Here is a 22221-nt window from a genome sequence, read left to right as displayed (position 1 = left end):
CTTTCATCTACAATCAAGTTCAAGTCACATACAAACACACAAGCACGCACCATGATAGCCAATCTATTCATCTCTCTGTGTAGCTACCTCCTGTCCATCCACCACCCTATCGAAAAATTCCACTCTGCGCCTGCGCCTGCGCTCGCGCCACGGGGGGTATATATGTTGACATATAGTTGAGTAGGCGCGTCGCACCACTGTTCAATTTCCATCCCACTGTACAGCATTCTGTTGTTTCTTGTTGCTCTTATTGTTGTTGTTGTTTTCCTCCCTCGACCCAAGACAAGAAAAAAAAAGAGAAAAAAAAAGGTGTATGTTGACTGATAATTCACAAAGAAGGGAAGACATTCTGTTTGGGTCAAGTAAAAAAGACAAATAGGTAGTGATAACGCCTCGCCAATGCTGCAAGCATGACGGGTGACAAGATGAGAGGAAGGGGGGAAGTATAATAGGGAATTAAGGATAAAGATGAAAAGAGAGAAGGAAAATGTTGTTCCTGTTTGTAATGTAGCGTCAATCTTTGTCTCAGTAAGAGAGAAAACCGGTCCCCTCTTCGCCTCGATGTATTTTGCGTGTGCATGTCCTGAAAGAATCAATATCAATCCAAAAAGAGAGAAATAGTAAAAGAAGGGGACCAAAAGAGTAGAGCCAAAAAAGAAATGGCGGTGTCCTTGGAAAAAAAAAAAGTATTAAGAAAGAAGAAAAAAAGAAAAAAACTCCAGCCAAATGTCTTTTTTATGGCAGCGTGAATTCGTCATGGAGCGAAAAGGCCTTCTTTCTGCTGTAGTAATATATGTGTATGAGCAGGTGCACGTATTAAAACAGGTATTAAAACAATAATAGAAGTGTAAAAAAAAAGAAAAAAATCAGGAACAGAATTAGACAAAAAGCAAGTACTAAGGGTGCTTAGACCAACTCGTTTGTGATTTCCTCCCTCACATGGGCACACCACTTGAGGATGGCCGCTTCAAAATCTAGCCAGACTTGGGGGCCGTTGTTGTAGACGATGCCCAAGGGGTCGATGGAAATCATGCACTCAAAGCGCAGCTCAGCGGCCTTGGCCCAGTAACGGAGGTTGTCGGCGCTTCGGTACGGCTTCTGTGTGTTGACGTGGAAGGTCGGGATCGCTCCGAATCGCCTCCTGGATTTCTTGACTGCGGCGTTGTGCAGCCTCACAAGTAAGAGGCCGTTCTGCATGGCCTCCAAAAAGGGCGTCGGCAAATCGGCGTCGTTGGATGCTGGCGTCCATTCGGGAAGCGGCTCTTCATCCGGAATCATGGACATGAGGAACTGTCGCTCTCGCTCCAACTCTTTGCCTTTCCAGTCGCCCCTCATCCACGCCCAGCTCGATCGCTCGGCCTGCTCTGATGCCTCGATATTGGCCTCCTTCTTGAGGATGTCGAACACGCTTTCGATCCAGGTCGTCATGGTGGAGATCTCTTCATCCCGCATGCCACCCTTGAAGTTCCTCGTGGCCATCTGCTTCAGCACCTCCATGACGCTCAAAAGGTCTGCCCGGATCTGCCTTTCCGACTTGATAGCATCCAGCCGGTCAGGCAGCTCGTGGGCGGTGTAGTAGTTTTTGGCGGCGCGGATGGCTAGAGTCACAAAGTCGAGGATGTTCATGCCCTGCAGCTCGTACCAGCTTTGAGTGTTTTCGTCAGGCATATTGGGGTACCGAGGCGCATCGCTGGATGCCTTGTATGATCCCTCCTTCCGCTCCTTAGCTTCCTTGAGGACCTTGAGGGCATCTTGCAGGGCGCTCTCCAGCTCCGTCTTCAGCTCCGCAACCGTGGGAGGCTTGGGAATCACTTTTTCTCGGTGGTTGTAGGTGCTGGCTGTGGGTGGGAGCATATCCGGGTCCTCCTCGAGGAAGCCGTCGTAGAAGTCGTCCATGTCGTCCATGCCGGTGGGGGATTCGACGGCATTGTCCGTAATAAACCCATGTCCTGATAGATCTGGGCTACTGCCCATGGAGATAAACGAGGGGTCCATGTCGAAGCCCGCAGTCGTGGGCGTGGGCGACATCATGGGAGCTGTGCCCTCTAGGGCTGCTAGGTCCAACGTCGCTCGCGGCTGCTTCTTACGAGCCAGCTGTCCGCCCTTGCCATCGAGAAGGCCTGTCCGGGCAAAGTAGTATTGAAGATGTGCGATGCTGCCCAAGCTCATGACGCTCTCGCGGGATTTGGCGCTGGCCGCGAAGTCGGTGCCCTGGGGGCGCATGTAACCTCGGCGCCGAGTCCTGGAAGACGACCTTCCAGAGATGTCGGACCGGAACGACGCCGTGGACATACGGGACGACGCAGAGGACATGCGAGACGACAGTTCACTGCCCAAGGAGTCTCGTGAGGTGCCATCGTTGCTGGAGCTTTGAGATATGGTGGAAGTTGTCGAGAGGGCTCGGGACGGTTCGGTCTTTGCACCAATGGCTTGCGACGGAGCAGCATCGGGCGAGTGCGGACGGTTCTCGACTTCGGCAGACATGGCGAACGAGGCAGAGAGGCAAAAAGAGAAGCACAAAGAAGCAGAGTTTTCTTGCGAGGGCTCAAGCAGAGAATCTCGTCTTGGGATTTCCTCGTGTGCTCTCTCTTAAGAGGGGAAGCAAATCTTGTCTCTTTGGGGTTGTCGTTGGAAGGAGAGTCGGTTCACTGGATCCCAGGGCCAGCTATTCAGCTCGATCAAGTCGCGTGCACCACGGACGAGGGGGGGATATAACAACAAGTTGAGTGGCAGCAGAGTCGCTAGCTGCCGGCCACCATTAACAAGCAGTCGGGAATGGCGTGGTGGATACTTGGGACTGTCAGGACAAGCACGAGTACAAGCAAGTATGGAAGAGACAAGAAATCAATCACGGAGCCAGACGGTGCTGTAGGGCTGCTCTGGGTTGGTGCTGAAGATCCGAGGCGCACGCGGACTCAGGGGTTCTGGCAGCCTGAGGGCGCCAAAACATAGTTGGTGGGAGGCGTGGAGATGGGAAATTGCGTTGCGTGTTTGGTGTTGTCCGGGGGGGGCAACGACTTGAAACGAACCTTTTTTTTGGTGTCGGGTGCAGTTTTTGGCGTGCATTGGTTCACGCATGCTATCAACCGATGATCAAGGCTTACATTAATTAGTGCATAGGAAGGTAGCATTAGGTGCTCCGTCCATCTCCGCCCAGCGTGTGCTTGGACCCCAACTGGTCTCGTCGAGTCCGAAGGGCCACCTGGCGATGTTTGTTTGCCTCTTGTTGCTGACGGGATTGATTGCTTGGAATAGCTTCTTCCACTGGTAGCGCTGCAGTCAGCCTGTGCGGCCTCAGCGCTCCATCCATCGTCACACCGGCAAATGCAAATGCAAATACTATGCATGCTTGAACTGGTACGGGTATGATATCACTTGACGTCTTCGTACTCGCAGTCGTCGATTCGACCACGGTCCCTCATGGGAGCTGCCAGGTTCCCTGCTAGCCCATATGCATGTACTGTAGAGGCTGTCGGGGCCAATTCGACCAGGCAAGCCCAAACCCATGCCCATGCAGGCCCCAGGCCAAGGTGACGAATCATTTCTGTCGCTGTCATCGCGATTCCCAAGGGTCCTTGCTGCTTGGTGTCATATCCCAGGGCAACCGGAGGCGCGCAATTTCCTCTCCGCAGAGCAAGAACCAGCTGGAATACAGTACTGTGCAAGAAAATATTGAATCAATGATCAGTGCTCGTACAAGCACAGCACGGAGCAGTGCACGGAGTACGGAGCAGGAGTGATTGCAGCTGTGGCTGTTCTGGATAGATTGTGCATAGGCCAGAGCTGTGTTGGGGCGAGGTTTCAGACTCAACGCCACGTTCTGTCAGTGTCAGTTATCATTGCTGATGCCCAACAGCTGACTGATGCTGTCTGGTACTGGAGGAGTACAGTCCCTTGGCTATCTCCAAATTGCGTGGATGGATCAGTCCAAGTTCTGGAGATTGCAAAGTACCTGCTAACCCATAGCAAGGTACTGTACTTGCTCGTATGTGCAGCGTGGTAATATTTGCTTCGTATCAATACAAGGGAAAGAGGTAATTGCATCATAAGGCAAGGGTAACTCCGTATGACTGCGAGCTATAATAAGATTGAAGCTCTCTTGTGCAAGTACAGCGCGGTACTTCTGAACGTCTATGCCGACTTACCTGACTGATTGGGCATCTGCCTCCTTCAGTGATATCAGCACCACCAAAAGCGCTCGTACATGGAACAGCGGCCACAGACGAATCCAGTAGCTCCTGTTTGTAGCGCGGGCCGTCGCGTCGCATCGTTCGTCGTAGTGAGCTCTTGTCGACGCCCAATCTTTTGCCAGTCACTTGAATGGACCTAGGTGGTATGGATACTGCTAGGCAAATTGCCTCCATCAATACCTCGAGACTAGTGGCAGCTACCAATAGCTGCTAGTATTAGACTGCTTGGTTGGAGCTCGGTAAAGAAAAGTGACGGCTAAAAGGTACCTGTATGGACCAGTACGAATGGAGCACTGACATCAAATAGTGCAAGTACCGATGGCCCAAAGAGGACCTGGAGGAACCCATGGCTGGATCCAGACCAGCATCCCGCTAGCTTGGTCAAATCCCAACACTCCAGTCTTGACTTGCTGCAAGTAATGTACCAGCACTGACATACCCATGGAGGGCTTTCCGCGCTACTCGCACAAGCCCTCGTGACCCGGACAGGGGAGAGAGGATGAGAGGCAAAGAAAGAGATAGAAACTCGCAGGCCGCACAGGCATCGGACGGTAACTAAAGCTGCCAGGTTGGTGATGCAGAAAATGGCTGCAGGACGCCCTGGTGGAGGCGGGCCGGACAAGCATGGAGCCCGTGGAGATTTCGCAGCGTTTCACCTTGTTTGAAGCTGCCAGAAGCGGGATGCCTGTGGAAGCGCTGTGGAAGCTCCCGTGTCAGCGGTGGGGATGCGCTAATTAGCCCGACATGGCTCTAATGCTAGCGCAACTCGACACTGCATGTGCTGTGCAGCTTGACGAGCTCCATTGCACTCAACTCCTTGCGAGCTGCGGCAGTGGTGGCATTAGTGCGCTGAGAGCTCCCCAAAACGACAATGGCCCCGAACAATTTACTATCAATGGATGTCGACAGCAGGGAATCTGGCCTGGCCCCATTTGATCCCGTCACCAATTCGAGTCGAGTCGAGTCCGTCCTGGTGCTATCGCATCCAATCCAATGCCCTGTGCTGTGCTGTGCTGTGCTGTGCTGTGCTGTGTTACAGTAGCCGCTCTCAAGGGCACATCAGCATGTGGCGAGTCTTACCCAACCTCAATGCACTGCGCATTGGACCTGCTGCATTCCGGCACATGTCAAAACGTGTCATCTACGTAGGTACGGCGCACTTCGTATACAGTTACATCTATCTGCGAATTCGGATCCGAGACAGCCACACGTGTAAACCAGACTTACATGCCTACCACTCGATGTAACAACCTCCCTCTGGTAAACATCTCCGTCCACAGTAACTTGATCTTTACCACCAATGGAAGCTGGAGGCTGCAGAGAGCATACCTTAGTACCAAAGGTAGTACTCGTAGTTCCAAAGTCAATTGTGAAATGCAGTTTGATGAGCTTGGGTATTTGTGGCAAGGGACAGGTACCAGCCCCAACACCACAGGTACATGTACCTTGGGCATGGATCCTCTGTCCCCGTCCACTCGTAAGGCGGACAGTGAGCATCTTTCGCCAGGATCCAATCTATCGAGCTCACGAATTCCCGTCATTCTCTATTTCGTCTTTTCTTTTTATTCCCATTTTGATAGGCGCCTCCCCTTGTCTAGTCGTTTATCCATCGACAAATGTGCAGTCTCGGCCGGCGGATCGAGACCAAAAAAGCCCAAACGTCCAAAATACGCGTAGGGAGTACGAGTACCTCCAAAGGGAGATGAGGTACCTGCGCCGTAGCCATTCGACTCCCTCTTAGCTCAGGAACGAGCAGCTCCCGTTAATTAACTTGGGCTGCGATCCCACGCTTCTGCGCTTCTTCCTCTTGCACCCCTCCTGACCAGTCTGTCCCTTTCCTTCAACCCCCTTTTTTTGATTCACCACAGCAAGTCAAGCAAGCAATCAGTCCATGCATCGTTTGACCAATCCCCCATTTTGGGCTTCGTGTTCACCGTAGCCGCTTCTTTTGCATCAACCGATTTTCTAGCAGTCTTGTCTTGTTTTCGCTCTGCATCTTCCACCTTGCCCAGCCGCACGACCCCGGTACACGGGCCTTACTTGATTCAGCCAGCTGATGCCCAAGGCCCATCACGACCATTCTCCCAGGAGTTCACGATCAGGAAGTATCGATACTCAAACGCCAGGCACCAAAGTTCTGTTCCCGGTTCGGCTCGCAGGCAGACGCCAAACTAAGGCGACGGCCCAGCTTTATCCAAAGCTTCGCTGCAGTCGAGAGCCGTCTCCTGCAAGCTCCTGCAGCTTCTTTGCAGGGCCGCAAGGGCGCTCTCCACCAGCACCGCATCGTCTACTCATAGAATCCCCTCTGTCGCCCAGTCACCAGACGCCTAACCCGGTCGACGCCGCCAAAAAGCTGGGTCTACAGCAGCACACCGGAGCAGGCATCCAGCGAACCGAACCCTACTGCGCATCCGCCCACACCCGCCCACTCGCCGAGAACGAGGTCCTGTCCTGTACTCGTACCTGTATTCGGACAGGTAGCAGCAAAGCGGCACCGTCGGGATTTTAAAGCGGCGAGTCGTTGTTGATTGGACCGTCGCGAGGGAGAGAAAAAATTCCAGGCGAGAGTCGGACTGGCAACACGACAGGACAACAACGGCAGCGTATCAGCACTCGACGCTTCGCGGTGGCGGCCTCGGCATCCAATCTGCCACCCGCCGTTCACCCCTACAAGTCACAGCGCTCAACATTTGACTGCCCGTAATCTTCAACCTTCTGCACCGACCTTCTCTCTCCACCCACTGCGCCGCTGCACTGCCGGCAGGGCCTTTCAGGGCCTTCGTCCACTGGAAGACACCTGGCGCGCTCCACTAGCGCGTCGTGAGCAACGCCGCTCTGAACACCTACCGACTTCTCCAACCTTCTCTGGGGCGGGCTTGTCTGCAGCCCCAGCAATCACCTGCGGCATATGACCACCAGCCATTCTGCTGCCGTGGACGCCAGCGGCAACCCACAGCCGGCTTCGCAGCCAGACCGCGACTCAGATTCAGCCAACGAAAGCTCCAGACAATCCGACGTGGGTGTGGACCCGAAGCGCGACCCTGAGCAGCATACCAACGGCCATGATGCAAGCCTTGAGCATGTAAACTTTGGAAAAACAACTGACGACGTCGCCCAGTCGCCCGCCACCCCTTACGCAGCTCCTGCTTGGGCTTCCACTCCCGCCTCAGCTCCAGTTTCTGCTCCGGTTCCTGCTTCGGCTGCGGCCACTCCAACCGCTGCGTCTGTCGCGGCCACTCCCGCAGACGCCAGAGGAATTGCGAACCTGTCGACACCGCGGACGAGTGGCAGCACGAATAACATCAACACCACCCCAGGCTACAGCCAAAACAGCAACAACAACATTGGCAACATTTTCAACAACGCGATTTCTCAAGGTGCTCCCGACTTGACGTTGAGTCCAACTTACGGCAGGCAACGCAGCAGCACCCTTCTTGAACCCGATCCATCGCATGAGCTCCTGGTCGCTGCTTTTCGAAAGACATCGCCAGGCCTTGCTGCTCGCTTAAAGGCTCTCGGCCTTGGAGCAGCAGCCAAGAAGGCCACCGCCAGCTTCCAGCCCGTTGATATCGGCCGACTTGACGAAGAACAGCTCCGCCAGCTTGACGAGAAACACCAAGCGAATTCAGTCCAGCAAATTATTTCTCGGCGCGGCCGCCCCTGGAAAGGCACCGGCGCCCCCCCTCCTCATTATAGATCGTCCAGTCTCTCAGACGTCTCCATGTCTCCCATCGCCGCTGATTCCTACCAACTACCGGAGATTGAAGTGCCGGAAACACTCAACATGGACTTGGATACGCAGAAATATCGGTTGCCCGACCACATAAACGGCAATGGTACCAAGGTCACTTTGGATACTCGACGCGAACACCTCGAGCGAATCACGCGTCCGCCATCTCCCAAGGAATATCCGCCTCCACCCTCCTCGCCTCCTGCTGCTCCTCCTTCTCACTCACCTTCGCATTCCCTTTCTTATTCTCCCTCATATTCCCCGTCCCCACCAACCCCTCCGCCAAAAGAATCACCAATTGTGGAGATGACACCGCCTGAAGTAATTACCTTTAACCATTTTGAGCCGGAAATGAGCTCTTATTTTCAACAGGGTCACAATCGACCTGGATCAATATATACGCTTTCCCGGGTGTCGTTTACCAACCAGCTTGCTCAATTGACTCTGCTTGGTATTCCCGATGCCGAGGCGCTCTCCAGCAAGGTGTCAGCTATCCCAACTGCCCCAGTGGCTTCCAAGGCCTTGATCAATGCTGCTGAGCAGATCCGGAGCTGGATATCAAAGGCCCTCGAGGTTGTCAGCGGGCTGGACAGTGAGGATGATGTCGAGTGGGCTGCCGCCGGTGGCCGTGAAGGTCTGGAAGAAGTTGAGAACGCCATTAATCGGTTCGAGCATCTCATCAACGCCTATGTCAATGCTATTGATGAGCTGCAAAACCGACATGACATCGCGACTGTCTCAACAGATGACCTCAGGCGGGCCGTTACTCAGATGGAGGCCATAGCTGAGGAATGGGGCCGAATAAAGCAAACCCTGCAAAGTGTGCGGAACCAGGTCGAACTTGCCATGGAGTGGGAGGAGCTGTGGAACAGCGTTCTGGGCGACATACAGAGCGAGATGGAAGAACTTACGCGGCTTGTCTTCGAGATGGAGGAGCGTCGTCACAAGAGCCTTGCCGTCGTTGCGAGCGGCGATAACGTTGATATTGGAGATCTCGAGACCATTGTTGAAGACAACCCTATTTCGGCCGCCCGCTTGGCGCCCTCGAACCGCTTTAGCCTCGCCCTGCCGCTAAGCCCCAACTCGCCAGGAACCTCGACGCTGTCCCAGGATGACTCCAGTCTGCTTGCTCTCTTCGCCAGGATGCAGCCCTTGAGAGCTTCACTAGACTTTTTGCCCATGCGACTATCTGTCTTTGAGACGCGGGCGAAACATGCATTCCCAACCGCATGTGAAGAGCTGGAAATGCGCCACAATGGCCTGGATGGAAGCTACAAGAAGCTAGAGAAGGATGCCGAGTCATTGCGTAAGGAGCTTGGCGAGGATCGATGGGTCATTGTCTTCCGAGGTGCTGGACGGCAGGCTCAAAAGATGCACGAATCCGTCGAGCGGTCTCTCATGAAGCTGAGGGAGGCCATCGATTCTGGTATGCATTTGACGAACCAGCCTTCCATTGCCAAAAAGATTGAGAGCTATGAGGCAAAGAAGACACACTATGGTCCCGCTATCGAGCGTGTCCTGGCCATTATTGACAAGGGTGTCAAGGATCGCTTGACCGTCAATGGCGAGATCTTGCGTCTCCACACGGAAATGCAAACCCGATGGTCGACGCTGAAGCTCGACGTTGCAGAGATGGACTCTGTCCTTGAGGACATATACGCGGAAAGAAAGAGCCAGCAGCTGCGAGATTCCATCTCCAGCATGCTCTCCAATGACAGGTCGACCAACGGCAGCGGCATGGAGACTCCAGGAAGCTCTCCGCCTTCGTCGGTGATTATGAACTCCCTCGGTCTCGATCCGCAGACGCCTGCGCGAAAATATACTGGTAACCAAGTTCGATCGCCCAATGCGAGCGGCTCCAGCTTCCGGTCGACCTCAACCAACCGGAGGGACTCGTCGCTACCGGCCCCTGTCTCAAAAAGCGCCAAGAAGCCTGGGTCCAGGTACTCTACAATGGGCTCCTCCTCTTCTTATTACCCACCTTCTGCCTCCTCCTCAAGCCTTCGACCTTCGACCACTATGGCGCACCGACCGCGATGGAACGCCTCTTCCAACAACCTAGATGGCGAAGCTCGCAGCCCATACAGAACGCCTGCACCTCAAAGGTCAACGTCGGCCATCACGCCTATATCGACATCCAAGCTTCCCACCCCTCGAAGTTCTCTCACACGCGCTGGCTCAGATTCACCCATGTCAGAATCATTCCCCAGATCGTATTCTAGGGCTGGCTCTCGGCTGTCGTTCCGTGAACGCCTCACCTCTCCTGGACCTTATTCTCAAAGCAGCCTAGCAAAACAACAGCCTCCTCGTCGCTCTAACGCGGGGCCATCTTCTTCGACCTTGAACCTGGATAGCCTAAACAATCGTCCCAGCAGCTCTTTGGCTTCGACTCGCCGAAGCAGTTTGCTGCCAATGCCGAGGGGCAGGCCAGACTCAGTCCGCGGATCGAGCCCTCTTCCCATCTTCAGCCGGTTCAGCTCTCGCAAATACAGCGACAACTCACCCGAGCCCAAGGATCTCAAGCCCAGGTGGCGATTTTGAATCAGCGATATTTGATGGCATGGTCAGAAGCTTTATGGTATCAAATGTTTAGGGGGAATTGGAATCGGATTGTGTTTTATTTTGCTTTTTGCTTCTTCTGTAACCTCTCGAGTCATGTGAAGCCGCTCATTACAAAATATCCTCCCTGCTTCTCTTTCAGCTCTCACATCACATTGGCATGCAATCCCCGTGTTTTAAAGTAATTCTGTTATTTGTGTTTTCCATAGCGCGGCGTAAACGGTTTTTTTTTTTCTTCACATCAAAGGAGAAGCGAAGCGAGCTTTAGCTGGCGGGCTGTTGGGAGTTTATATGGAAATAACGCGACACCAAAAAGACGATTTTGATTGGCATGTGTCGACACATCTTTTTTTCGCTTTTCCAATTCTTTTTTTTTTTTTTTTTTTTTTTTTTTTTTTTTTACTTTCACAATACTGTTTTAACTAATTCGATCCTTTCTTCTCTCTCCCTCCCCCAGTTGGTCCCGTTGAGTGCGCGTTTTTCTTTTTGAGCTCTTTCTTTGTCATTTATTTATTTTGGTTTGCTTTTTGTGTTTTTCGTGTCATAGCTGAGATTCCCGGAGCTTTGTTTTACAAATTAGCTTAGCTCTACATTTTGTAATTGTACTAGAAAAAGCAATGTGCAATTTATTCTTTCAGATTGGTTTTCGGTTTTTCTGATGTTTGATGGCGGATGGAGCTGAGGCGGGATATTGCGTATGAGTACTCATTGCACCATCAGCGTTTCTCACGGCATTTCTCTCATGGTCATCCTACGCTATGAAGATTGATTGATGATAGGCATTAGCGAAAAAAAGCAGGCAGATATTTCACGACAGACAATTACAATTCATCCTGTTAGAACAGTTCTCAAACGACCATAGCAAGTATAGAATGGGAAGCTTAGATTCAACCTTGAAGGTATCAAGTTCATATGAGGCATTGTCAACATTTGTATTCATCGCCTCGCCATTCCGCTTCTTCCAAATCTCGCTCAAAAAGTGTTGGATTGCTGGCGTAATCATGAAGGCAGGCTACTCTGGTGTATATATGGGTATATACACATGCAAACATTCCATGACATCTACCTACATCGCCTCTAGCCCACGTATTCTATCTCCCCCATCCTTTCACCTCTTTCTTTCTCTGCTTTTCTCTTTCTAATTCGCTTCAAAAAAGGGGTAATGTAAATGCCGAAACACCAACGCCAAAGCTCGTGAATGTGTAGACTTCCGCCTCCCAACACCATGACATAAAACCCGGGACTGAAGAGAAGTGTGACCTCATTACGTCTCATATCTCGTTCCAAAACAAAAGCAAAAGCAAACACACCGGCCCAAAAACAGGGGGAATAGTAGGCCGCTATCAATGATCAATTCACATCATAGAGGCATCAACCCGATACCTCCTCCACTCTTCTTAACGATTCTGCCGTCACGCTTGAATCCGCCGCTGTTGCCGCTGCCTGCACCACCAGATCGAGACGAGCCAGCAGCACTTGAAGAACCGCCACCTCTCCTGCTGGAGCCACCACCCCGACGCTGAGACCCTCCACCAGAACCGCCTCTCTTGGACCACCTTTTACCAGAGAACTTCCTGTTACCTCCTCCTCGGCTGTAGGAAGAAGATCTGCCTCTCGATTGACTCGGTTGGTCATTCAGACTTTGCAGTCTGTCATTGAAAGCTTGGACATCAGCTGATGGCTTGGAAGTAAAGTAAGGAGAATCCTGTCCACCTCCCATAGCCTCCTCTTCATCCTCATCGATATCGAGGTCTGAACTAATCAAGTCCACTATTTCTTGATCCAAGTTGGACGTTGAGCCGGAAGCATCACCCACCCCTGTCCCGGCAATCTCACGATACGATTTATGATACACATTGAGCATTTGTATCAGCTTTGGGCCAACCTCCCGGACTCTGTCGACGTCAATTCCAGGAATGCGGCTCATCCTTTCGATGGAGGTGGTCCAGTTAATGGCCATTTCTTGCAGGTGAGTGTCTGTAAACATTGGTCGTCTAAGGCCAAGTCCGTTCCGAATTCGCTCTTCCAATTGGCGTGCCGCTTGAACGAAAGCATCCACTACATCTTGGTGGATATCCGGCAAGTCTTGGAGCCTACGCTTGCTTGGGATAGGTTCTGGCCGCAGTGTCTTTTTGGAACTAGGTTTTGAAGTGGTAGGTTTCGCTGGTCGGTGTTGAGGGAGTGGTTCGAAAGCCTCCTCGTCTTCGTCCATGTCTTCTTCGGCTTCATCTTCGAATTCTTCATCCGACACAACAAAACCATCATTCACATAGCCGTTTGATGTGGTCGGCAAGTTCGCCTCGTCGTCACTATCAATAACGGCTGCCCGTTTTCTGCGTGTATTGATGGGTGATGAGACATAGGTGGATTGCACGTTATTGGCCGGCTCTTTTTGCTTCTTGTTGGCTCTCGGTTTCTTGATCTTGGTCTGATTTGAATCACCACTGTCTGAAACCTGCACCGTCAGCATAAGCTTCCGCCTCCCTGACAAGAATTGGTTGGCGGCAGGTCCGATTTGGAGATATTGAATGGCGACTCCATGATTTCCAACAATATTTTCCTCATGGAAGCCCTTCTCAGCTGAGAGGCGGTCAATAACGCGCACCATCTCGTGCTTCTTCATCCCCTTAGCCATGCCGTGATACTCATACGAGTTTTCTTCTTGGTTGTCTGGGTACTTTCTACCAATCAAAATATCTGCGCACTGGTTTGCCGTTAATCTCTGCTGCTGCTGCACAATTCGTATGGCGGCAATGGCGTATTCAGAGAAGTCCTGCTGCTCAAAAACAAGCCCCGCTTGGCAATTGTCGCAAGTCTTGTGGCATTGTGACGGAGTAAAGTCCTCCCCAAAATAGCGAAGGACCTCAGTTCGTCGACAATCTGCTTTATTGTCGCAAAATGCCGTCACGCGGTTCAGCATTGCCATCTGTCTTTCTTTTTGGTCTTTGCTGCCCTCTCCGTCAATGATCAGTCTTTTGAGGACTCTTATGTCCGCTTTGCCATAAAACAGAATACAATCGGAGGGTTTCCCATCTCGGCCCGCACGTCCAGTTTCCTGGTAGTAACCTTCTAAACTCTTTGGGATGCCATGATGCATCACAAATCTCACGTCCGGCTTATCGATTCCCATACCAAAAGCAATAGTGGCCACTACAACTTTGACCTGCCCCTTCTGCCACGCTGTTTGTACTTCCACCTTTTCCGTGGGTGTAATTGCAGCATGGTAATGACGAGCCGTGATACCATTCTCAGAAAGCTTCTGAGCAACATCTTCAGCTTGCTTCCGTGAGATTGTGTAAACAATTCCAGTAACGTTGGGATACTTGGAGTTGATTAGAGCGGCGATTGCCTGCGTCGCAACCGGATTGGAAGACTTAGGCCGGACCTCGTAATACAGGTTTGGACGGTTAAAGCTTTGTGAAAAGACTTGGCAGTTGTTCATACCGAGATTGTGTTTGATATCGACAATGACGTTCTGAGTAGCAGTAGCGGTCAAGGCCATGACCGGAACCTGGGGGAATTTGGACCGAAGCTGTCCCAGAGTCTTGTAGTCGGGTCGGAAATCATGTCCCCACTGGCTAACGCAGTGAGCCTCGTCAATGACGATACGGGCAAATTTTCTACTCCGGTACAAGCTTTGTAAAGCATTCATGAACTGGGGGCTTTTGCTAGCCATTTCAGGCGTGACGTAGAGGAGCTCGATGAAGTGCTCCGGATTACGTTCATTAAAAGCAGACATGACTTGCCGCTTGTATTCTGGAGAACACTCGCTGTTGAATGCAACGGCCTGTATCCCCAGGGCTTTCATATGATCTACTTGATCTTGCATCAAGCTCAGTAGAGGTGATACGACGATGGTGACACCTCTCGTCTTGCCGGATTTGACGACAGCTGGAAGTTGATAACAGAGAGATTTTCCACCGCCTGTTGGCATCAGGACAAAGGCATCATCACCAGCGAGCGTAGCGTTAATGGCCTCTAATTGGTTCTGTCGGAATCCTTTCATCCGAAAGCGATCTTTCAATGTCTTCTGTACGTCTGCAGACCAAGAATGCCTCATGAGCTCAGGTGGTATCCTTGTCTGTGATGAATCGGGAGGCGGCTGTCTTTTCGAGGTCTGCTTCTGCTTTGGTGCGGGCCCAGCGTTTCCAGATGTTTCGGAAAACGCCCGTCGAGGATCCAGGGACGGTTCGCCGGCAGTTTGGCGTACCTCGTAGTCTTGAGCAAACGCAAGCATATCAGCGTCGTCACTGAAATCGCTAAATTCATTTCCTGCTCGCTGAGCGCGGTTCCTCTGAGGTGTTTTGCGTGTGTCGAATTGAGCAGTCTTTTTCACCGGCTTAGGCAACAAGTGCATCTCCATATCGTCGATATCAGAGAAGAAATCTTCCTCAGCGCCCATGTCCCGATTCATTGGAGGGCGCGGTTCAGGAAGTTGGGTTTGATGAACAACTTGAGTGCCTCCCATGGGCAATGGGACGTCTCTTGAGCTCCGTGACATGTTGACCATGCCCCCATGACCAGCCTGAGTTCCCAGCACAACGATATGGTCATCTCTTCTGCTCGGAGCCGGGACTTCCAGAGGCTCCAAAAGACTTGCTTCATCAAGGCCTGCTGTGCCCATCATCTGGAAAAGCTCTCGTTCTGTTGCCTCGATGCGCTCAGTAAGCTCATCTAGTCGGGCTTCATCTTCATCTGTGTCTTGGCCATTGGAATATGATCGAGCCACCTGTTGAGCAACTGCTTCTCGTTGCTCACTTAGAGTTTTGTAGCGCTCAACCAATCCGTTGAGATCCTGAGTCGCCTTTTGCTGTTGGATGAATCGTTCTTTCTCTGCTTTGATCTCATTCCTCTTGTCTTTGGGCAATCTATCATTGATAGCTTGCATAAAACTCCGCTCATTCTTCTGAATTTGACCGTTCAAGTATTCGCACCTTTTCGTTAGAAGCTGCGGATTCCCCAAAATGAGGGATAAGAGTTTTGGCGTTTGGCTGGATGGCGTAAACGACTGCTGCGGGTTGTTGATTTCGCTGACATTGTCGGCAGTAGCTGTACTCTGGGTTTCAGACAAACTATGGTGAGAAGGCTGGAGACCTTTGGCTTGTACACGCTGAGAAGGCGGCGGTGACCGTTTTCGTCTTGGCTGAGGAGATACATGCAAATCCTCAATATCCATAATGAAAGCGTCTTCCTCCTGTGGATCGATCAACGGTTCCATTGGCTGCTTCTTCGAAGTAGTTGTACGCGACGGTGGTGTAACGAATTCATCGTCTGAATCGGGAATGAAAAACTCGTCGGCTTGTTTTTGCTCCGGTTGTTGGATATCCTCGTCGAAATCCCGAGAATCCGGGGACGCAGACCGTTGCCCGGTGATTTTCACCTTTTTTCGTCTTTCAGAACTACTGATGACATAGTCTCTTTCTGGGGTCTGTCTGACAGGAGATGGTGCTTTTCGACTAGCAACTCGTCCTAAGGGAGATGAAGACCCCGGCAAAGGCATCTTGGAAGACGCATTTTGTGCAGTCTTGGGTAAGTTAGTAACGATAGGTGCTTTTGCATGCTAAGGGTTTGCCGTATCGGGGGGACTAACTTTCTTTGAGGAACGTCGACCAGGAGTCGGAACCGGAGGGTCGGTTCCCAGGAGCTGATAAACATCGGGAAATTGGCTATCAGCGGCGGCGTCATCGGTACTCTTCCTCTTTTTGGATGTAGGCAACGGTGCCTCCCAAGATGCATCTTTTTCCGTCCAAACTTTGACATCCTCACCAAACTCGTCAGATTCGTCAGATGTGCCAGTTGTTCTCGTTAGATCCATGTACTCCAAATCGTCAACGTCGAAATCTGCAAAATCGGCATCAAGCTCTGGAGATGGATTATGTCGTGATGGGCCTGGTTTTCCTGACGAGATGCCATTTTGCGTTTGTTTCTCAGATTTCGGGGTTGCTGCCATAACGTTAGGTTCCAGAGTATCAGTAAACAATCTTAATCTACACACCATTCGTCTTGAGAGACTCGTTTAAACCCTGTTTAGATCGGCCGTCTGCTGAAGAAGGGGCTTCTCTCTGGGCATTTTGCGACAGGAGCACAGGTTTTCTCGATTTGGTAGACAGGGTCAGACGGCCCATGCTGTCGTCCTCTAAATCCACCACTTCTGTATTTTGTGAAGCTTCCTCCCTCTTTGGCGGGCCATTTGAACTCCAAGATCCCTGAGCCTGGTTTATCCGTCTGTCTGATCCAGCTGATACGGTAGTTTCTTGACTTAAATCTGCCGTACGACCGTTTGTAGACTGCGATTGTGTGAACCGAAACGATGCTGTATCGCTGGCTTGCGGAAACTGAGGGGCGGTAGGTTTTGATAACGCAGCGTTCTTCAGCAACCAGGCGATGTTGTCTGGAAGGTTATTTCGAGTCATGAAGCCGGCTTATGGGTGCCAGACCGGTCCGCATTTGCGATTCTGGCGAGCATTGAGGCCGGTCCCTTGTATTTTGATCTATTTTGATGCCTGCCAAACATGGGCTGCTCTATGCGGCGTGAACAATAGTGGGAAAGTCGCGTAACGCGTTGGTTAGTCAGCAGATGCGACAGCACGTGACTCTCATTAAAAGGCAAGAGCGCGCGCCCATGAGGTCGGAAAAATTGCGGCTGTTGTTGGCTGTCGGGTGTATTATGTAATGTCACTGAATCTCATGCAAAACAAGCAGGAATTGTACACTGCCAATAATCTTGCGTAGGTACTGACAGGATGCATCTTCTATTCTATCTCCTCCGTTTTTGATCTACTTATACTTACTTCACAAATAACGGATGTATATTAGTTCCTAAGTCAGCGGCAATTCCGTACCAGCTGTAATGAAAGAGAAATTAACTTTCCCTTGTCAAGATTGTTTCTCAATTTTGCTATGCAATTACAGGGCTACCAAAAATGACTTACTGCTAATATCAGAAGATGCTATTAGTGCACCGGCTCACATCCGCAAATGCAAACAAATTAAATGAGCGTATAATGATGCAACAACATAGAAAGAGGCCGTATGAGAAACAGAGAGGTGTATCCACCTTTTCATTCTGAGTTTTGTTCTTACCAAAGGTAAGAATACAAGAAGTCTGACTGTAATTCTGAAGGTGTAAGCAGGCCACTAAGAAGCATCTTGGGAGTACTTTTAGGCCACCTTCAGCCTTATCCCCGGCCAGAGAAGCCAGGACATATGACAGATCTATATCCACGGCTACCCGATCAAGATCTATATTCCCCGGGTTATCCAATTACATGATTTGCATGGATTGTAACATATGCCTATTATAAGTCTATTTTTTACCATATTGTAACCTCTGTCTGAGGCAGATCTCCCTTCAAAATCAGAGCATTGCACTCGCGGCTGTCGGCGGCATCGGTGGAGCTGCGATCAGATCTTCTTCCGGCCCGCACGGCTGGCGTGGCCGGCAGCCGGCCGGGGCCCACTCCGGATGCGGAGCATCAGCATTTGGCTATTGGCTGCAAGAAAACGGCTTTCGCCGCCACGCCGCTTTAAGCCGACCATCTGTTTTTTGGCAAATTTTTGCAGTACTCGCAGGGGGAAAAGTACGTAAATATTATCTAAGAGTCATCGATAGAGCCGGTGAGATGAGCTGGCTACCAAGCCGTGTATGTTGAGTTCGGAATTCGGCCCCCAAGATATAGTGAATGAGCATAGGGGATGAAGAGCGCAAAGATTGGTCGCTGTGTTAAAAGGAGAATACCGTTGAAACATTCAATGTCGATGATAAGGAGCGCTTAGATCAATTGCCAGTTCTCCTCTTTCGGTGCTGCTATGCCACGAATTTGCTATCTCCAACAAATCATGACGTGGACAATTGGTGTGAAGCAAGGGTCAGACCATGTTACATCTCGATTCTTGGCCAATTCTTCTTAGTCGCGCCAAGGTAATCCTTCTCGCCTTGTGGGGATACAATTGATACACCGCTTGATCTGATAGGTAGTTTCCTCCTTAAAAGCAGCGATAGCAATCGTGTATGCGCTTCTCGCATGATGGCTTACCGGAAGAGTCCGTTATCAGCTTCCCCTGAAAGCAGTGGCCATGAATCCTGGCTTCGGCGTGGGGCCGGCGGTTATCCAGTTTTTTCTAACCGTGCTCAGACGGATGTCGGTTCCGACGTTTGTATTAAACAAGACGAGCTCCCTTTCTCAAACCTGTCAAACCTTTCTTTTTTAGTGCTTTCTTGCCTCCAAAACGCAAATGCCTTGTCTAAACTGGCTGTGATCTAAAATTAATACTTCTCCTAGCTCTCCAATTAGAGAATTGCATCCACAACTACAGATCCGATGGCCGATACACAAGAAAAGGGCGACACGACCCCTCAAGACACTAGCCGAGAAGGATCTATCTATCCCGGACAACAGATTCCACAACTAGCCGAAAAATCTCACGCAAAAAATGAACTTGTCGACTACTTCACACAGGACATTCGTACGACACTGTTCGTAGAGATACAACTCCTACTCATAACATTCTGTACAGGCATCCAAGGTAAATAGTTGCCCCCCGCCACCCATTCTCGCATCGTATTTCTATATTCAGAGGCTAAAACAACTTCATTGAAGATGCAACTACGTTTCCAGACTATCACTGCTTTGCCTCGAACCAGACTGGCAACACAATCTTTCTCTGCCTAGCAGTGATAATACCAAAACTGAACGGTGATATGTTCTACACTTCAAGTATTGCCACAGGATTGGGAGTCTTCCTTGGTGCAGGATGGTTGACTGGCCAAATTGGTCACATCGTTGGACCTCGGAAGCGATGGTGGCTTATTCTGTGCAACCTGATTCAGACTGGTCTCGTCTTTGCTGCCACCGGGGTTCAATATCGATATGGAGTTGAAGGCCACGGTCCGAAAGCCCTTACAGTTATAGCCCTGCTGGCATTCGCCGCTGGTAGCCAGGTAGTCCAATCTCGAAGCCTGGCTGCAACTGAAATCAGCACTGCAATGGCGACTGCTGCATGGGTAGACTTGATGATCGACCGAAGACTCTTTGTCTTGGACAACCGACCCCGGACGAGACGTGTTGCTTTCCTTTTAGCACTTGTCGCAGGAGGTTTCATCGGTGCATTGCTCTACCGGACGGCCGGATCAGCGGCTGCCTTGGCTGTGTCTGGAGCTGGTAAAGCACTCGCAAGTTTGCTGTACATCTTCTCAGGGGGTGAAAAGAAGAAAGTCAACACATCGGAGGTTTGAGATTAAAGCAAGCATGGAATTTGGTTTTGGGCGTTTTTGGCTGGGGTAATGATTGGGTTATTAAAAAGCGGGCGATGCTGCATTTGCAATCAGTGTACAGGTTTTAGATAGCGAGCTTTTTTTTTTTTCATGGCATTAGATAAAAAGCGGCGAAGATGCACGCGGTAATGGTAAAGAACTTTTATTAACTTACATTTATCCATTCGCCTCCCACGATACGTGCTCAAGTTTGGTAAGATTTGGGTCGAATCTTTCTGCATGTCCATACTTTTTGGCTTCTTCCCGGTTAGGCCATGCGCAAGTAGATAAGGTACTTAGCAAACCCGCCCTCAAATAGATGTAGTATATAGTAAAGCATTCAATTACACCTACCTTTATAGAATAAAGGGGATACTAACGGCAGCTAGCTCAAGCTACCTTAAGCTACCTTCTGCCAGCTGTAGCGCTACTACTATTATGCAATCCTGCGATTGGCTGAGACTTGCAACTGTATTAATTTAGGACCACGAAATACGACAATAGAGATTACAGTAGATGACTCGATTATGACGGAAACAATTTCGGGGAATCATTTTATCTAGCAGATGGAGCGGCATTTACCTTGGAACGAAACCACTGGCACGGATAAAGCGTCTCCAAGGTTCTCTTTGACTTGAGAAATGCTGGGCCACTCAGCTTAGTTGCCAATCCTAGCTACCTACCTATAGGTAGCTACCAATGGATCACGACGCTTGTCAAAATTCAGGTAGCTCCTAGCAATGCTCTATGCATTAACTAACGAATCATAATTAAGAATGAATCCTCCCCCTTCAACATTGGGCGTTGATCTTATCCCACTGGAGATGCCACTCTAGTTTTCCTCTTTTTCACTGACTGACCCACAGTAGAATGGAATCCTGCTTAAGGTACGCTAATACCCCGCAAGATTTTTCTGGATACGACTTTCATGTTAGTTGATGGTGCCACGTCAGCGGTCTATCTCATTTTCAGCGCCGTTGAGCCAAGTGCGCTTACACAAGTTGAGATTTCAGCTGGCCACAACATGTGCGCTAAAAGAAAATGGAAGCTTCACTGACATATGATTGAGTAAACGCCATTCGAAAGCATTTGTATACATTACCTACCATGCGACAATATTTAAAGATATAGTTTCTCCTTCAATACTATAAATTGAACAACATTTTTTCGCACCACCTAAGTCGAGCTCTTTTTATTACCCATTTTCGAATTAAAAAAAAAAAAAAAGAAAAGGGACATTACAAGATGCCCGTTGCTCAGCAGAACGGTACTTATCGACATCCCTATTCACTATCATGATGGCCATGTCCTAACAACATCTAGAGAGGCCACAAGTGCCAGAACATATCCAGTCGCACCTTGATGAGATACACAAGACCGCTGAGGCCGCCGAGGCCGCAATCAAAGCTGGAAACACTGAGCTGGCAACAGAACTCAAGGCTCAACTGAAGCATTTGTTCGAGAATGCTCCAGAGGATGCCAAAACAGGCGGCTTCATTGGTTCCGGTGGCAACAACATACCTGTACCGCCAAAAGACGGTATGTCACAATATCCAAGCACACACATATATTTTCTGCGTTATGAAGTCATGTGTAGGAGTTTTGACGACACTTTATAGATACGGAAGATTTGCCCGAGTCTCAAAGGCAGATTAATGCTGAGCTTAAAGAACTTGCTGCTGCTCTCCACAAGGCAATTCAAGACGAGGATCACGAGACTGCAAAAGAACTGCGAGCCCAGATAAGTGCTCTAAGGCAGAAATCCCAACAAGAGTCTAAAATTACCTCTAAGGCTGCTGGATTCTTCCAGATATGGGTTGAAATTCACAACCTAGACTCAAGCCGTCTTTTTAATGACGGAGGATGGAATGTCGCACATGGATGGTTTGAGTCAGACAGAGTAGCAGACTCTCTTGGGTACGGGGATGTGGCTTATATTCATATGGGTGGTGCTCCAGGCCCAGGGATTTACTGCACTGCTTATTACAGCTACCGGGATGGCGCAGCGTATTCTGGATCTTTTACGTGGACTGTTGATTATGATTATCGTGGGTATAGCGACGGTCGATGGGACAGTTGGCATTCCTGGGACGGCCGGATTCTCCGCTTCTACGTTCAACAGAGGTGATCGGCAGCCTCTGTTCCATAGTATTTGATATACGAATAACAAGGTGCCTGATGACCACTCTTTCGCAAGTTGAGAATACGCAGCTGCGTATCCGTGGATCCTGTTTAACTGATTTGAAGAGGTCAGAGACAGCCCCTGTGATCAATTGCAAAAATCCTGCCGCCAATGCCAAAGATATGCACGAGTACATGTAGATTCACAAGCTTCTATGTTTTCTGTCCCTATCAATGAGCTTTTCAGGTGTATCGTTCCGAGCTTCGCATCATCTCATTAAGAGGAACCGGTGGTGTAAATCGGCAAATCAGCTCCCTGTCCCACCAGACCCACCGCTTTTCTGCCTGTTCTGGCAATTCAAGCTGTC

At 50.3% G+C, this 22221-nt stretch overlaps 5 protein-coding genes across 5 annotated transcripts; 3 read left to right on the top strand and 2 right to left on the bottom strand.

The window, feature by feature from the left end:
* Positions 1-47: 47 nt before the first annotated feature.
* V8C40DRAFT_236151 (uncharacterized protein) lies at positions 48-3081 on the bottom strand. Its single transcript, XM_083213989.1, has 2 exons — positions 917-3081; positions 48-781 (listed from the first exon to the last, which is right to left on the bottom strand). The coding sequence occupies exons 1-2, from the start codon at positions 2482-2484 to the stop codon at positions 736-738; spliced, it is 1614 nt and encodes a 537-aa protein (XP_083077206.1). The 5' UTR covers positions 2485-3081; the 3' UTR covers positions 48-735.
* Positions 3082-6991: 3910 nt separating this feature from the next.
* On the top strand, positions 6992-10635 carry V8C40DRAFT_146916 (uncharacterized protein). The gene has a single exon (XM_083211255.1). It carries the CDS (start codon positions 7099-7101, stop codon positions 10459-10461), a length of 3363 nt encoding a protein of 1120 aa, XP_083077205.1. The 5' UTR covers positions 6992-7098; the 3' UTR covers positions 10462-10635.
* A 776-nt stretch (positions 10636-11411) lies between these two features.
* On the bottom strand, positions 11412-17002 carry V8C40DRAFT_236146 (RecQ family ATP-dependent DNA helicase). The gene is made up of 3 exons (XM_083213988.1): positions 16475-17002; positions 16070-16422; positions 11412-16003 (listed from the first exon to the last, which is right to left on the bottom strand). The coding sequence occupies exons 1-3, from the start codon at positions 16890-16892 to the stop codon at positions 11840-11842; spliced, it is 4935 nt and encodes a 1644-aa protein (XP_083077204.1). The 5' UTR covers positions 16893-17002; the 3' UTR covers positions 11412-11839.
* Positions 17003-18529: 1527 nt separating this feature from the next.
* On the top strand, positions 18530-19887 carry V8C40DRAFT_236145 (YoaK family protein). Its single transcript, XM_083213987.1, has 2 exons — positions 18530-19005; positions 19080-19887. Exons 1-2 carry the CDS (start codon positions 18801-18803, stop codon positions 19712-19714), a joined length of 840 nt encoding a protein of 279 aa, XP_083077203.1. The 5' UTR covers positions 18530-18800; the 3' UTR covers positions 19715-19887.
* Positions 19888-20774: 887 nt separating this feature from the next.
* V8C40DRAFT_236143 (uncharacterized protein) lies at positions 20775-21957 on the top strand. The gene is made up of 3 exons (XM_083213986.1): positions 20775-20999; positions 21056-21271; positions 21352-21957. The coding sequence occupies exons 1-3, from the start codon at positions 20978-20980 to the stop codon at positions 21858-21860; spliced, it is 747 nt and encodes a 248-aa protein (XP_083077202.1). The 5' UTR covers positions 20775-20977; the 3' UTR covers positions 21861-21957.
* The last annotated feature ends 264 nt before the right edge of the window (positions 21958-22221 follow it).

This window comes from Trichoderma camerunense (genome assembly GCF_050948025.1).
Source record: "Trichoderma camerunense strain CBS 138272 chromosome Unknown V8C40scaffold_3, whole genome shotgun sequence".
NCBI lineage: Eukaryota > Fungi > Ascomycota > Sordariomycetes > Hypocreales > Hypocreaceae > Trichoderma > Trichoderma camerunense.
This window is presented reverse-complemented; position numbering and strand designations above follow the sequence as displayed.